At 36.8% G+C, this 16,292-nt stretch overlaps 1 protein-coding gene across 1 annotated transcript in view; it reads right to left on the minus strand.

Moving 5' to 3' along the window:
• Positions 1-16,292, minus strand: part of LOC310916224 (myosin-IIIa-like) — a gene marked incomplete at both ends in the record, with an annotated part of 39,372 nt that overhangs the window by 1,925 nt on the left and 21,155 nt on the right. The window contains 2 exons of the mRNA XM_083873600.1: positions 13,672-13,771; positions 14,535-14,639. Coding sequence (XP_083729726.1) covers positions 13,672-13,771; positions 14,535-14,639 — 205 coding nt within the window. The remainder of the gene's footprint in view (positions 1-13,671; positions 13,772-14,534; positions 14,640-16,292) is intronic.

Raw genomic sequence — 16,292 nt, forward strand, 5'->3', positions numbered from 1 at the left:
TGTTAACACTATAAACAATACCTATTCTTGTCTGTTAACTGCTCTGCCATAAAAAAGAAACAACAAAACAGTGAGACCTCAAAAATTCTTACAAAAGCAGAAGTCTCTCCATGCTCAAAGCACATTCTCAAAGCAGCAATCCTGTAAATCAGCTTTGCAATCTGAGCTGTAGTTTACGGAATTAACTATTTCAGGCCAAGGGTTGGAAAGTGAACTCTGAAGATCAAAGATTCCTTACAGTTTTGAGTTAAAAGACACTGAAATATTAGAAATTCAAGTGGGCTACAGCACAATTCTGAGCAGCCTGCCACCAATTTCCTTCCTTAAAAAACAAGGGTGTACTTATGTCTAAGTGAATGCCAAGGGGACAGTACAACACATGGAAAAAACAGCCCCTCAGCCAGCATGCCTTAAACTATTATGGATTTATGAGTCACAAATAACAGTGAAGTCCACACATGGAGAAAAACAGCCCTTCAGCTAGCAAATCCTAAACTGTTATGGATTTGAGTAATAGCCAACACTGAGGTCCACCAGAGGCATATTCTGAAGAGCTGATGCCATGGATGGCCAGAAAGGTCCTTCCTGTGCTCTACATATGCTCCAGCCTCAGTCTGACTGTCACTGGAGCTCACTAACTTTGCCTTCATACATATATCTGCTTTTTCTTTAAAATGTAAAACTTCGTTTCACTCTGTGAGTTCCATTTCATTGTTCTGAAACATATGAAGCTTCAGTGAGCACCACTGTCCAGTTTCAACTCTGTACTGTCTGGTCTGAAAATGCTTGACCTTCTCTGCCTGAAAAGCCTGCAGACAGTTTATAACAAGAGCAATTCACATTAACTATCCAATGGGAGTATTAACTAAACCTCTGTCCGGATAGCATTTGATTGTTTTGGGGTTTTTTCAGTGTAGGTAAGAAAGCGTAGAGAGCTTTTCCCCTCTAAAGTTACCTTTTCAGCTCTGATTCATTAAATATCTGAATTTGGCTCTCACAGAAATCTATGCAACATCTGAAAATAAAGACTGCAAGGAATACCCTGCCTGCTCCTTTGAGAAAAATGCAACCACTGTGGCTGCCTCTCTCTAGTCTAAACCAGCCTTGAGAAAGCTCGATCTTTTTCTCTCTTTATGTCTGCAGAAAGTCCAAGAAAAAGTGTTATGCATCATGGAAAGCAGGACAATGTGAGACTTAGCACAAAGTCCACAAATCCTCCTTCAACTCAGCAAAGCAAGGGCTTTGTTTTTGCCATCTCAAGGAGTTGTCTGAGGTCCAGCTTCCGGCTCACAGAGTCTGTGGCTGTTCTGAGCTCTCAGAAAAACATGTAATTTAGTAAGCACACATCACCTCAGCTCTGAAACCACTGCAGGGATGCCAAAAGACATTATTATGTGAGATCCTTGATTTCAAAGGGAGCTGAGGCTAGTCTCCCTTCCTCTGTGTTGTGGGAGTCCCCTGTGCAAAGCTCTTTTTGCAGCCTTGGACAAGGAAATGAGATTCAGATCTGCAGGGAAAGAAAGGCACTGACTATATTTTTATGATTCCAGTGTCAGATTTTATAAAACATCATAACTTTCTGTAGAGATAAGGAACAAAATATAAAAGATACAATAATGTGTTCAATCTTTCCCGTCTATGCACTATTGGGTTTTTTCCCTCTTCAAACTGTAATTATTAAGTGAACTGCAGATTTTTTCCTCCTCCCCCTTCTTTTATTTCAGTAAAAAACTGATTTAATTTGAATTGTTCACCACTTTCTTTAGGCTCTTGGGGGTTTTGTGTGCCTTTTGTTTGTTTGTTTGTTTTAATCCTTTTGCTCTCAGCATTAAAGTGGCATTTTAGATTATGCAGCGTAGGTCTTATGACAAATGATATTTCCGTGGGCTTTTTCTGTGTATAGAGGAAAGATGATGTAATTCCACACTTAGTAACATTTCTTCCAGCATTTCAGTAACCAGTCAAGCATATAGCTGGCCACTTTTTTTTAACTTGCATATTTTCAAGCAAAACCATCTTGCTCCTCCCCTCTCCATTTACTACTGCTTTGTTGCAAAATGAGCCAAATATTATCCTGAGAAAATTTAAAATATGTCATAAAATGGTATTTTATTACAATTTAATTATTTTTCTTATGAAAGTTAAGAGTTAGTTAAGAGCTTTATATATATGTGCATTAATAGTACCAAAGCATACCAGAAAGAAAATATTGTGCTTATAGCTGCATTTCTTCTTATTTTTTCAGGCATCATTTTACTAATAATAACTGAAAGTCAGGACACTTACACTATGAATATTATTCAAGGTTTTCATTCTGAAAACAGGCATATTGAAATAACCTTGCAAGTAAAGCCATCTACTTGTGACCTTAGCACTCAATATAAGAAAAACAGGGCAGAAATTAGTTCCCTGTTATTAGGAAAGACTTGTCTCATAGTGCCCAATCTGAGCTGACAACATTCTGATCTAAACTGGGAGGCTGTACAACATCCCTTTATGATGATGTCCTGTGACAGAAGAATGCTGATTTTAGTGGTTGATGCTAGTGAGGGAATGGCAAGCCCTAGCAAATTGTACTAATCTCACATGTGACACACAGCAGGGTGACTGGATTCACACATAACGACCTTGACCTTATCCCCAAGGGCTTACACTCCTTTAGCTATTTCTTCCTTCTATATTTGTGCTTTCAGTGTACACTTCACTACCAAAGCACCTTCATTGTCACCTCCTGCAGATTAAGAACGTGTAACTCCATCATTCCTCAAGGTAGTGTCTGGACCAAACACGGCTCACACTGTTAACCATGCAGATCTAAACAGGCCAAAACGCTCTGAATTATTTCCCAGTCTTTTTTTAATCTCCTAGGGAAACAGACGTAAAACAGCAATAGTGTTTCACACTGCATTCCCCTTAAGCTCCCTGGCAGGTATGTTTTGTATGTTTTGCCATATGTGTTCCACATTGTATGTTGCAAAAAGTGGTCTCTCCTTTCTCATCTCTTTGCCCAAAAGTGTGGAGTCAGTCTTTTATAAATCACTCAACTCCACCTTTTTTAGTAGAGCTGGAGGCAACAGGTCCTAATGGTCCCAGGTTTTCCTTCAGCACCTTAAGCTACGCTTTGAGAAGAAGCTACTATTCCTGTCAGGAAGCAGACAGGGAAATAGCTACTTCCCTCACAACAGTGGTGGAGTTATAATTCAATTCCTTTGTAATTGCTGATACCCTTGATACTGATTTCTTTGTTTTCTTATTTCAGGTTGTATTGGTGTAATGATACATAACTATTCTGAATATTTCAGACAGGGCAGCTGAAATGCATACAAAATGCTAAGAAAAACCTCAATCATGCAATTCCTTCATACTACAAAATGACAAAAGACAACAGGGAAAGAACAGTATTAAACCAAGGCAATTCTGGTAGTCCAAATGACAAACATCACAACACACTAGGTATGTAACTACATGCAACCACATATATTGGCATCCCCACTTAATTTAATTTTGATTAAATTAGTTTTAATTTAAGTTTAATTACTTATCATGAATAGAAAACATAAAGAAATTTAATAGAAAATGTTATTAACAGACCCTAAGGACACAAGTGTTGGTATGATGACCTTACAAGATGATGTTTCAGAACCTTTTTGAAACAATGTCAACATTCAAAATTCCTTATGGATTATAAACTGACCCCAAAAGTAAACTTCTAAATAAAAAGAGCACAGAGGCTATACCGTTTTCTTGCATGAGCTGTTGTGAGAAAAGCATGCTTGAGAACTGTTTTGTGATAAGGGCTCCAATTAAGCTGAGAACCAAAAATCAGGTTCTGACCAATAAGATGGAAACAAAGAAATAGGAAACAAAGTTGAAATTATGAGTCAAAAATATTAGAATTTTCAGCAGCATTTTATGTTGAAAGGTGTTATGTTATGAGGAAGCATGACTTGCTTTTCATAAATCCATGCTACCTCCTTCCAATCACCTTCTTGTCTGTCATATGTTTAGAAATTATTTCCAGGTTTATTGGCTCCATCGCCTGTGATGGAGATCATATGTGGGTCTGACCAGACTGCAGTTCTCTGAAACCTACTTCTTGCCTTTCTTGGAGATTGGAATGGAAATAATATTCTTCATTGCTTCAGGAATCTCCTCCAATCTCCAAGACGTTTCAAAGATTATTGGCAGTGATCTTGCAATGACATCAGCCAGTTCCCTCAGCACTCTTGGGTGTGACTGCCCAACAGGCCTCACAGACTTGTGTCCATCCAATCCTTTTAAATGCTCTCTTAACCTGACCCCCCTTTACTGAAGGTACGTTTGCCTTGCTCCAGACTTGCCTACTGGTCTCAGGGATTACAAGTTAAGACAAAGTGGCAAAGAAGAGATTCAGTGTCTCCACCTTTTCCATGTCCTTTATTTACATTCTCCATCTTTCTGTATTATTTTGATGTACATAATTTTTTAGTGCTGAAAACTAGTGTTTCTTAAACCCTCAGGAACACACATACTTTAGATGCAATTTTTTAACTGAAATAGACATATCCAAAAGATAACCAAAAGGCCCAGAAAGATCAAAAACTTAGTATCCAAGAAGACCACATATATAAATTGCCTGGGAGATGAAAAATCATTTACTACAAAACCAAGAGCCATGGAGTAAAAGAGGATAAAAAAGTTAATCTCTACTATCAAATACAGGGTGTATTAAACATAAATATAAATATAAATGGATGTTATAGAAATGAAAGTCCAGTGGCTTTCATGGTAAACTCACCATGAGACTTCAGGATAAAGAAAAGATATTTTTTAAGCATACAAGGAAAAAAAAATTCAAATCCTAAATGTGATACAGAATCATTAAAAGGTACATACTGATAACAAAATGACAGACAGTGCCCTAAAAAACAAAAGGCAAACGTTCACTACCTTTGTGTGGTATATAATCTTTTTTTAAAACAAAAGGGTTTAATAGAACTTCTTTCTTTAATAAATCCAAGACCTTTCATTTTACAGACTGGGCCTCCAGTGGAGCAGGTGACCACAGACTCTCCTCCACATGCTCCTGCTGGTTCAGTGCATCACACCACCAATGACTCTAATCAAATCTCATGCTTCGGGGCTTCAGCTGGTTTCCTGAAAGGGATGCATGGGAACATTTGTTGTCCTGTTGCACAATTGGCCAGATGTACTTGGATAGGAGAACCACTCTTCTCTAGAGCCTCAGGGACTTGTACAGCAACACACAATCTGGTGCAGTATGATGGTGAGGAAATTCCCCCTCAGATGCCACCTTCCTTATATGTTAAATTTCAAACTTACTGCTGCTTTGACACCCCAAAAGGATTTTTTCCCCCTATATGACAGGCAGAACAGGAGATTTTTCTCATTGTTCTGACATGGTTTTTGCATTATGATAATCTGTTATGATAATGCTGGCAACATCTATGCTGATGGAACAGAATATTTCAAATATTTAAGTTTAGTATACACAGATGAAACCAGAGTTTCTAATAACCTCAAGAGATGACTGTTTTGTGACCCATGATAAAACCAAGTGGAAGCCTTTGCTGGTCAGAAAGGGCTATTTTCTCACTTCCTGTGTCAGGCATCTGACACCAGCTTTCAGCATCAAGCTTCTTTAATGCTTAAGCCACCAGTGACATCCTTATGTGAATTAATAGAAGAAAATATTTGAAAGACCAAGTGAACAGCTTATCCTGGATATAGCATTTAGCCACATGATTTCTGTTTTTTTGTTAGTGGACAGCACAAAGCTTTTCATTCAAACGTACCCCCCCCACTAAATTTTCATGACTAAGCCTTCAACAAAGAATTAAACATTTAACAATGAGAAAGCTCCACAGCTCAAGTCAATGCAATCCATCTTATCCCTGCTAACTCTGGGTTGAAAAATTTGGAATTATTACTTTGATTGGGTTCAAAGCAGTTTGACAAGCTGCTCATGAAGAAAGCTTTCTTCAAAGTCTTTTACTTTTATTGGTTTTTGCCATGTCTCCCAGTGGATGCATTTTAGCACCAACATGTGAATGTCATGATAGATGGTATGCAGAAATGACAACACAATAACAGCCTGGGTTTGATCCGAACCACTGAAGCAGACAGCTTTATTATGGATGCATGCTAGAATGACTAAGACAAATAAAAGTTTTGCTATGACTCATTGCTTAAAGTAAGCTAAGGGCAGAAAGAAAATTATTTTATTTTTGAATACTTTCAAATTAAATTATTTTAATTAACTGTTCATTTTTTGCAGAATGATTCAGACAGCATTAATAGCTAATGCAGGGCAAGCACAAAGGACACACTAGGAAATTCTGACTACTCCAGAATAAGAAATCTACAAAAGTTTGGAACACTACTCAAGGTCATGCTGAATTCCTCTTCATTGTCAGCAGGACATGCAAAGCTGGGAATGACAATATATATTAAAGGGCACAGAGGATAATTCCCCAACATTCAAACTTGGATCACCCACAACTGACTTCTCAACCTGCTCTCTGAGCACAAGGTGGCTCTAGACTCCCTCCATTGCAGCCTGATCTGTGCCACGTGCAATCTGAGCACAGTCCTTGAGAGCCTTCTTGGCCTCTGCAATGCCACATGGCCCAGACTCTTGCCAGGCTGAGCTGTGATCAGCCAACAAACTGCATATAACAAGGCTATTTGTGGACATTTAGATCATGTCAGGAATGGCCAAAGCACTGTGTCACAGCAAGACACAGTGAAATGTCATGGTAAAAGGAAGACACCCAGTGCCGTGGTTCCCTGCCCAACCTCTGACCAGAGATTTGAGATGCTTTTTTCCGCACAAGACCAGCTGAAAGCTTCCTCATGCATCAGAAAACCAGGAGAGGTGAACAATTTATGAGATGGAATTATCAGGATGCAGTTTTATCACAGACTCCTTATTCCATGGAGACTGTCCCCATTGTTTTGGACATACCGTACAGTGTAACTGACTTTACTCCTCTTGCTTTGTCATTATAGCAGCTGCTGGCTCAGATACACTTCAAAAACTCAACCTTTAACACATTCACAGAATTTTAAACATTTTGACCTGTATTTCTGTACCATAATAGGCATAAATATCATGGAACAATATTTGACAGAAACACCTGTGCATTCTAACTCCTGTTGATCAATTGTTATTGATCACTAGTAGTGGTAAAGCACTACTAACAATCCATAATTTGTAAGGAAGAGTGGTATACCACTACTGAGACACAAGACAGAATGTTGGCAGAATTACTCTTTCTAGGGGAAAAAAAACCCTATAAATTTATTTTAATGACTCAATTGAATTATTAAATTAATACCAGCATTTAGTATTGCCCAAATGAAATTATGCATACATTTCAAAGTAAACATAGAATGTTTACATATACACAATGAAATACGTATATACACTTACAAATACGCTATGAAAACAGTATCTTGCCATTGACTAATTTCACCAAATTGCAATTTTGAATAATAATAATCATAATCATCATCATCATCATCATCTTAATACTGGCATCTAGGGATGCCAGTATTAAGATTTCTCTTCATCTTAACTTTGAAAGACTTCAAATAGTTTTAAAGGAAGATTGATCATTCTCTTCATAGCAAAATAATAACCACATTACATTCCAAACACAAAAGCTGACCTCTGTCTACCTGCAGTTTCCAAACTACATAGAAGCAATAGTTCAAGTATTAAACAAAGAAATAACAGTACATCTAGAAAGAGCAAATACATATTCACTTTCCCAATCCATTTTTTCCCCAATGAGCTGTACTCAGGTTAAATCTCTAGCTGACCCTGGCTACTGTCCACAATAAAACTATGCTAACTATATGCAAAGTGAGATATCTGAAACTGCATTTGAAATGTCAAGAAAATATTCACACACGACTTATATCCAACACGCAGAAGCAGAAAAATGCAAACTAAGTGTTTTTAAAGTACAAAAATCACCCTACCTTCACTATATATTCCATTATTATTACAATACGTGTTTTAATTACGTAACCTATTTATCCACAGTGTGAAAGGAACACTTGAAGACGTTATTCTATTAACTGCAGCAACACAGCTTGTATTTTTCCACCATCTGCCAGCAGCAGTGAGATTGCATTACCTTTTTTCCATATTTTCCACTGGAACCTGGTTTACATATTAAAAAACACAGATCTTTCCTATGTATTGCTTATCCAGAGCCTCTACTGATGGAGAGTTTTAAGTACTATCTGCAAAATGCCTAAGAAGCAACTGAAAATGGACAGCGTCAACCCCTTTCATTACCCCCTTCTCCACATTTACATTACTGGGCAAACTATGAGGAATCATGGGATCTCTTGAAGCTAGAGATAGGCTTGAATTCTAAAGATTTAATGAGTCTGCCCCCATTTTATTTTCCTTATGGGTATTCAAATATTTCTAATATCCATCTAGATGTCTGACTTTTTTCCCAATGGCCTTTCCTGGTAATAACAGCAAAAATCTAATTACATGTGGTATGAAAGTATGCTAGATGCATAGTCAGGCTTGGCCTTCAGAAAGAAACAGTGCTGCTGGAAAAATACGCATTTCTTAAGTGGGCGAGTATAATTTATATTTCTTTCTGGACATTTCCAAGGCAACAGCTGCTCATCCTGAGATATTTCTAGTCCAGGAGAGCAGGCTTCAGTAGTCCTGAAGAAGTATGAGCTACCTGTGCTCTTGGTAAAGACTATCAGCCTAAAGGTCAACCCTCAAAAATACAGCTAAAGAGAAATTTTCCATCAGCATTACAGTCTCCTCTTTTTAGCTAAGGGAATAATTTTGCCATGTGACCATAGCTGTTTCAAAGCTTTTAATGGAAAAATGGTTCTTTCCTCCATGGCTTCTGAGACATTAGCAACTTGTCTAGTTTGCCAATAGGGAGTTGTGTCCTCTAGGATCCTCTTGGATAAAAAAAATATAAGCATGAAAAGCCCTGGCTTTAGAGGTTCCAGAAGCACTCAAATGGCAGGGGATTTCATAAATAATTTCAAATCGTTCAAAACGAAATGTCACTCAGACTTTTTCAGACCAAAGTTAAAGTATAACAACAACAACAACAACAATAATATAGTTAAACTTCTTTTCTCCCATTTTGAAATAGCACATTATAGAACAGTACCTTAGATTGACATTAATTCATGAAAGGCGCTGTGCAGCATCTTTCAGAAAAGAAACTGAATTGAGGGACTATTCAAAGAAGCAAGTAGTTGTCAGCAGAAGCAGATGTTACACCCTCAGTATCCCATGAAATTGGTTGCACATTATAAGATGCAGATGAATATATGAATTTTTACTGAAGATGAGGTGTGCTATGTGTTCAAGTGACTTCAGGCAAGTTTTTTGACTGATGGAAAAAGATCAGACACTAGAAGATATTTAGGCAGCAAAGGCTGCAGATAAATTTGTGACATGACTTTCAAAAGGTATCTGGCATTAAATTAATTTCTTTAAATTTCATTACATTGATTTCTTGCATCTTTAGAGGCTAAAATTTCATTTGAAATCTGTCTTTTTAACATCAATCTGCTGTGTGCAACCAGAGTTCTGAAACAGATGTAAAAGACTTTCTCCACAGAACAGTAAAAAGAAACTGTGAATATAATTAGGAATATTTATCAAACAGGAATTTAATTCACACCTTACTTGCCTCCAGTTCTTTTTATACAACAGATTACATAGCAGTCTCTCTTTAAAGTGCTACAGAGAATTTAATATAAATGGATATTTTTCTATCAAATCTGTATTTTATACAGAAAACATAGCAGCTACATGTGAATATAATGCACCTATATGATGTGGTAGAGGACATTCCTTGCTTGGAGCCTAATTGCTGCAATTCTCAGATAGCACATCCTGCCCCAAAGCTTTTCTATCAGTACAGCTTAGCAGCTAATTCCCACAAATGTTCAGGTAGTGAAATTGCCTTCAGTCAGCCTTCTCTTACAAAGAAAATATGGACTATTAATGTATTTAGAAGTTGAATGACTTTATAGACTGAAACTGTGATCACTGGACATTCTAACAGTAGATCCCCTTGGCTGCTACTAATTATCTGTAGAAAGTAAAAATTATTTTGTTTATTTCTGCTGATCTAAATCATAATACTGGGTGGGTGCAAGGCCAGAGGATTCATCCCTGATAACAGTATTTCAAAATTTTTGTGGCTTGGACAGTTTAAACTAAAACTTTATCTGACAGCTCCTTGATAAGTAATAGAACTCCAGAAGCATTGTTGTGGGGTGTTACAGAATCACAGAATGGCCTGGGTTGCAAGGAACCTTAAAGACCATCTAGTTCAAACTCATCTGCCATGGGCAGGGACATTGTTCACTAGACCAGGTTTCTCAGAGGCCCATCCAACCTGGCCCTGAACACTTCCAGGGATGTGGCATCCACAACCTCTCTGGGCAAACTGCTCTAGTGCTTCACCACCCTCACTGCAAATATTTTTTTGTCTAATATCCAATTTAAACTTACTTTTTTTCAGTTTGAAGCCATTCCCTGTTGTCCTGTCCCTACATGCTCTTGTAAATAGTTTCTCTTCAACTTTGTTCTAGGCATCCTTTAGGTATTTGACTTGATTTAATCATAAATCTATATTGGAATTGGGAGTTTCTTAGACACAAGAATATTACTGGGGTGATTAGGCAATACTCCAGCAGAATTTTAAGGGAAAGCAAAAATTTCCCTCTTCAAAGCAATCTGAGTGAGGTATGGCTGTGGGGCTGTAGTATTCTTTCAAAGTCTATCTCTTTAACTGTCAGTACCTCTAGAATGGTAAACAGTTAAGAGAGTTAGCCTGGATTTTGGAAGAGCTTTTCCCCACCTTTTCTGTGTCACCTCAAGCAACTTAATCTCTCAAAGTTTCAAATACCCAGCTGTTAACTGGGAATTAAAGTAATTTACTTCTCCATAAGGGAGTTGTGAAGGTTATCCATTACAGACTGTGAAGTGTTCAGAAACTATGGCCCCAACATACATAAATACCTATGATACAATGACCACAAAGCAATGTGTATAAATTGTGTCAGAAAATGAAGCTTCTGAAAAGTCTGTATCGCTGTGCAAGGAAGGACTCACCATGGCAGAACACTATACACTGAGTTCAAAGAGTACAAAAGCAATGAAAGAAAAACAAAGCCGTTTTCAAACGTGATGTAATTCACTAGAAGTTAACTGTTTTTTCACTTATGACTCTTAAAATGTTCCTAAATGTACTTTAGAAAAAGGACAAAAGAAACACAAGTTAAATGATTGCACAACACATGCAGAGTGAGAAGAGGTCTTTTTCTAGTTTTGTGTTTCCTAAGGCACTTCACAAGCCCATCTTTCAGACATAGAGTTTATGTTTAGAAGAAAACCACCACAAACAGTATTGCGGGAGGACAGAAAAGGCTTCTTCAGGAACATCTCATCAGCATCCAGCATGCAGGAGGATAGTACAGATAAAGTTATCTTGGGAAGGGCCCACTTCCTTGGTTATGTGTGTTCAGCGGTTGAAGGAGTCCTTGGTTCCCTGCCTCTGCTCTCCTCTCCACACACAGATAAGCTGTGCGCATGCTAGAAAGGGTGATGTGGTTATTTGGGTTGGGATTTTTTCTGTTTGTTGGCCCCATGTAATAATTGGTTCAGCCTAAACCAAGAATTTTGCTTCCTCTGAGTATTTACTGGGTGAAAGGACACTGTACCTCCCTGTCTATCTTACTCTGTAGCCTGTCAATTTTAGAGGATTGCATAATAAAAGATGGCTGAGTTTAAGTCCCTGATCCAATAAATGTTTATGTACAACAGTTTGTATCAACGCCAACATGAGAGATTTTCATCAACTCACATTCCTGACTAAAAAATGATCTTGGAATCTGATTAATGTGGGATTAAATCCCCTTAAGTAGAAGACACAAATCCCACAAATCTCAGCTGAATACCTTAAGCAGTAGCCTGAATGGTGAATGGTACATCTTTCATGATGATTTTATGAAGACTATAAATTTATTTCATCTGAAACTATTCATTATTGGCTTCAGATTGTTTTTCTTCCTGGGGAGATGGAGGGAAGCCAGGGAAAATATCAATCTATACCTAAGTTAAAGTACCATTTGTGTATTCCTTTGAGGGGACAGATCATTACAGGCCACTTTTGAGCCCACAAAAACGTGTGTAGATTTATTTCTTGCACGTGTTCTAACCTGTATTTTGGCATCACAATTTTCCCACAAGAATTTAAGATTATTTTTCAATTACAGCCTTATCGGTATATTGCAGTAACTAGGGAATAAAGAATTCAGTTTTGATATCTGCATAAGTGATTTAATTTTCAGAAGCATTGATCCTCTAACAGCCTTCAGCAACTTAAAATTTTTTCCACAACAAATTAAAAGCCTGTGGGCAAAAATACTGGATTTTGCCTCCCAATAAACTTCCAGACCACCAGAAAATACTAGTAAGTATATTGCAGATGATTTAGGAAATATGAAGATTTTTCAATGGAAGATTTTATCTGAGGAATATAAAAGAAACACATGACATTTCAGAAGAATTACTAACCCTAACAGCTGTGGGGAATTTCTGTGTGAAATCATGAGAGTTCCATAAATACAATCCACTGGCTGGAAGATACTATACTAAAGAGAGTTAAAATTCCATGATTAGTTTAAACAATTGTTATGTGTCAATTGAATCAGTATCATTAACAAAATAGGAGGGCAAAGGAAAAACAAAGATTTTCCATTTGCTGAATTAAATATATTTACAGTTGTCTGCTATGCTGTGAAATAGTGACCAATAAATTTACTTTTGACATAAGAAGGAAGTGTTCTACCTGAATATAATAGTTCATAACAACAAGCACTGCAAGTTTTTATACTTTTATACTTAACCCTCATATGAAACAAGAGTCAATAACTTTTTAGGCAAATGACTGTGATATGGCTGATAAATAACAGGTTGCATCCACTTACCCATGTCTCACCTCTTCCCTTTTGGTGGTGACACCAAAGATTCAAAATCCTTTTAGGCCTAACAGGCTTCAACTGACCTTTTTAATGCCAATTCTTAGATTTAGATTTCCCAAAATCTGTCCTCCCAGACTTTAGAAAGTGGAGATTACCTACATAATATTTCCCCCTCTACTGCCTTCAAGCATCTCTTGTTTTGTTTTAAATCAAATGAAGGAAGTATATGCATCTGAGGTGGAGCTCTCCCATTCTTCACAATATCTAGTAAGTTTTAAATGCTCTCATATAAGACATGAAGCTTTTTCCTATCAGCTCCTAATTTCACTGAACCAGTGTATGGTTCTTGGAGAGACTAAACACCAACCTTACTTTTAATCCTATTTACTCGCTTTGCCATTTCACTTACTCTGTGCCTCAAAGCATTTGGCACTTACCACCACCATATCACAATTTCTGGTTTTTAGCCATGCTATTGAAACAGCAGTACCAAAATTACTAAAATTTCTATCAAGTTAAAAAAAGTGACTTTGGTTACCCAAGTGATTTTTAATGAAGAACCTAAAAACTTAACAAAAAATTAACATAATATTTTCTGGTTTATTTACTCTATTCTATTTTACATACTTCAGGTGTAAAACACTGTATATATAAGTAAATATAACATACCAAAATCTACAAGCTTGACTCCTCCTTCTGTGGTCAAAAGGATATTATTTCCCTTAATATCACGGTGGATAGTTTTGTTTTCATGCAAGTGCTGAAGTCCCTGGAAGGCAAGACATAAACATGAGCTTTTAATAACAGCTCTGTCCTCTCTATTACATTTGCAGAAAGAACAAGGTAGTGGAAAAGTATGAAAAATACTCTTTTTTTTTTTTTTTTAATCCAAAACCACAGAGATGTCATTCTTACTGCAAAACCATTTGCCACATAACAAGGAAAAAATATTCTTTAATTGCCTCACTTTATGACAAACTGAAATTTTAAGATGAAAGCAGAAAAATATCACTATAAATCTACATATAATACCTTTAGAGCATAAACTGAAAGAAAACTACTAAGACCTAAATTCCACCAGAGAAAATAAAATTTCAATTATAAGAAAATGATAAATAACGACACTTGATCTTAATGAACAAAACCAAATTCTTGTAGCAAGGTTTGAATTTGCCAGATATGTGGATTATTTTACTATAAAAATAATTTGGATCCAGACATAGGAAGCTGAACAGTATTTTGACAATATTTCTGCTAAAAGGGAGAATTTTAGTTAAAAGGAAAACTGATCAATGGTCAGAAATCAATTTTTATTCTCTTAATAGTGAAATGAACAGATTAACTGGTATTTACCTTGCTTGCTCAAAAAGAACCATTCTAATTACACATTGCCTTGATTTCCTTAAACACTGCTATAATACAAGATAGTGAGCTTGTTAGTGGAGACATGGTCTTCATTCATTTAAAGAAAAAAGTATGAGCAGAATACTGACTGTGACAGAATATTTCCTTTCATTGAAAGCTTATCTTACCATCAGAGCTTCACGTAAAATGTAAGCAATTATCAGTTCATTCATCCTTTCGCCTCTCTTCAGAAATCCTTTCACAAGATCAGTCACAGATCCACCATTGCACAGCTACAAAAAATAAGGGGAATATAAAAAGAAATTAAGGAATGTTGGGGTAGCCACCTGGTTTTCATTTCCAGTATTTTTTTGTATCTGTAGCCAAAGGAGATTCCACTAAACTGACAAACCACAAATTTGTCTTTAAGTGTACCATTTATACAAACAACATACACAGCAATTTTTGCCAATTATTTTTCACTGCTTTCTGCATTTAATTCTTCTTGTCCAAACACAAGTATAGTAGTGCATCTCTTTGTTTGCCTATGTCCATGATTGCTTTGCACTGAAACAGAAGTAGATTACAGTGCAATAAATTAGCTGTGAAGGATGTTTTGTGGGGCATACTAATTGTTTCTTATATTCATCATGGGGAACTCAACACCAATGCAGATTACTACAACATCACTTCTCAGGTACAAAAGCTACATACATTAAAAAACGGATTTAAGGCATCAGAAGACAGGCAGCAGAGACATTTCCCCAAATTAAAGCTTACTAAGGGTAAAGCTGCCCTTTTTGCCAAGCAGCACTTAATTCCTAGCACAGGGAGATGTGATACACAAGGCATGGGCATTGTGGAATGTGATGAAAGCATTGTGGAAAGAAAGGTCTCCCACTGAAACAAGGTGTGCTGTGGGTGTAAGACTAATTATAGCCCTTTTTGCATCAACCCTGTCAGCTCCTTGTTCCAGAGGCAGAGCTACAATTTTTCTGCTGTAAGAAGCAAAAATGTAACTTTAGTGAGCACCTACTACTGTAGGAGTTACATGTCTGCAAAGATGAAAATGGCACTTAAGCCCTTAAACTATCCATAATGCACCTGACAATATGCATTGATTGAAGAGCCATTTGCCTCTGTAAAGGAGTAGGTGCTTCCAATAAAACAGTAAAATAAATTTTAATTCTTATACAGTATCATCATCCAGTAGCTTTTCATATGAAACTAAATATCCATGTAAGATATTTTAACAATGCAGCACAAAGCAGTAATTCCTTTGCACTACATTTGAAGTATATTCAAATCAAAGGCATCATTTACCAGTAAAACCTTTCAATTATGGAATTCTAGATATCAGATTATTTTGTGTATGTATATTTTTCATCTGTTCTTCTATGCCCCTACATTTTTTTATGTGCTGCAATTTAAAAAAAGACTTGCACCTTACAGTAAAAAGCATTTTCTATCCCTTTGTACCCAAAAATTACAATAATTCTCTGACTATCTTTCAAACTCCTAAGCTGCACTGAACTTGCACCACATGAATACCTACAGAAATGCCACTCAATATATAACTCTTGTTGCAAGAAAAGTTGTATTGGGTCTTGTTGCTGACCCATTGGGTCAGCAAGGGCTCTGGTCTGACAGAGGCTGAGCTCTATGGCAACAGTCTTGCAACTCACTTAACCTCACCCTTGCCTAAGTGGGACAATATGCATGCTTAGAGAGGGAAGAACTCATATGCTTAAATGATGGGATTAAATGCTTTACTGGATAAGGATCAGATTCCCAAGCAGGAATTCATTTACTGTCATTAGCCATGCTGGTCTGCCTTCTACACTGACTTTTTCTAATTAGTTTTTTTTTACAATGACATTTTCTTTTTAAGGTTTGTACCATTTTAACTTTGGCACATCACCGACTTATTTAATCAAACCAAATGG

This window comes from Zosterops lateralis (assembly GCF_965231275.1).
Source record: "Zosterops lateralis genome assembly, chromosome: 1".
Classification (NCBI taxonomy): domain Eukaryota; kingdom Metazoa; phylum Chordata; class Aves; order Passeriformes; family Zosteropidae; genus Zosterops; species Zosterops lateralis.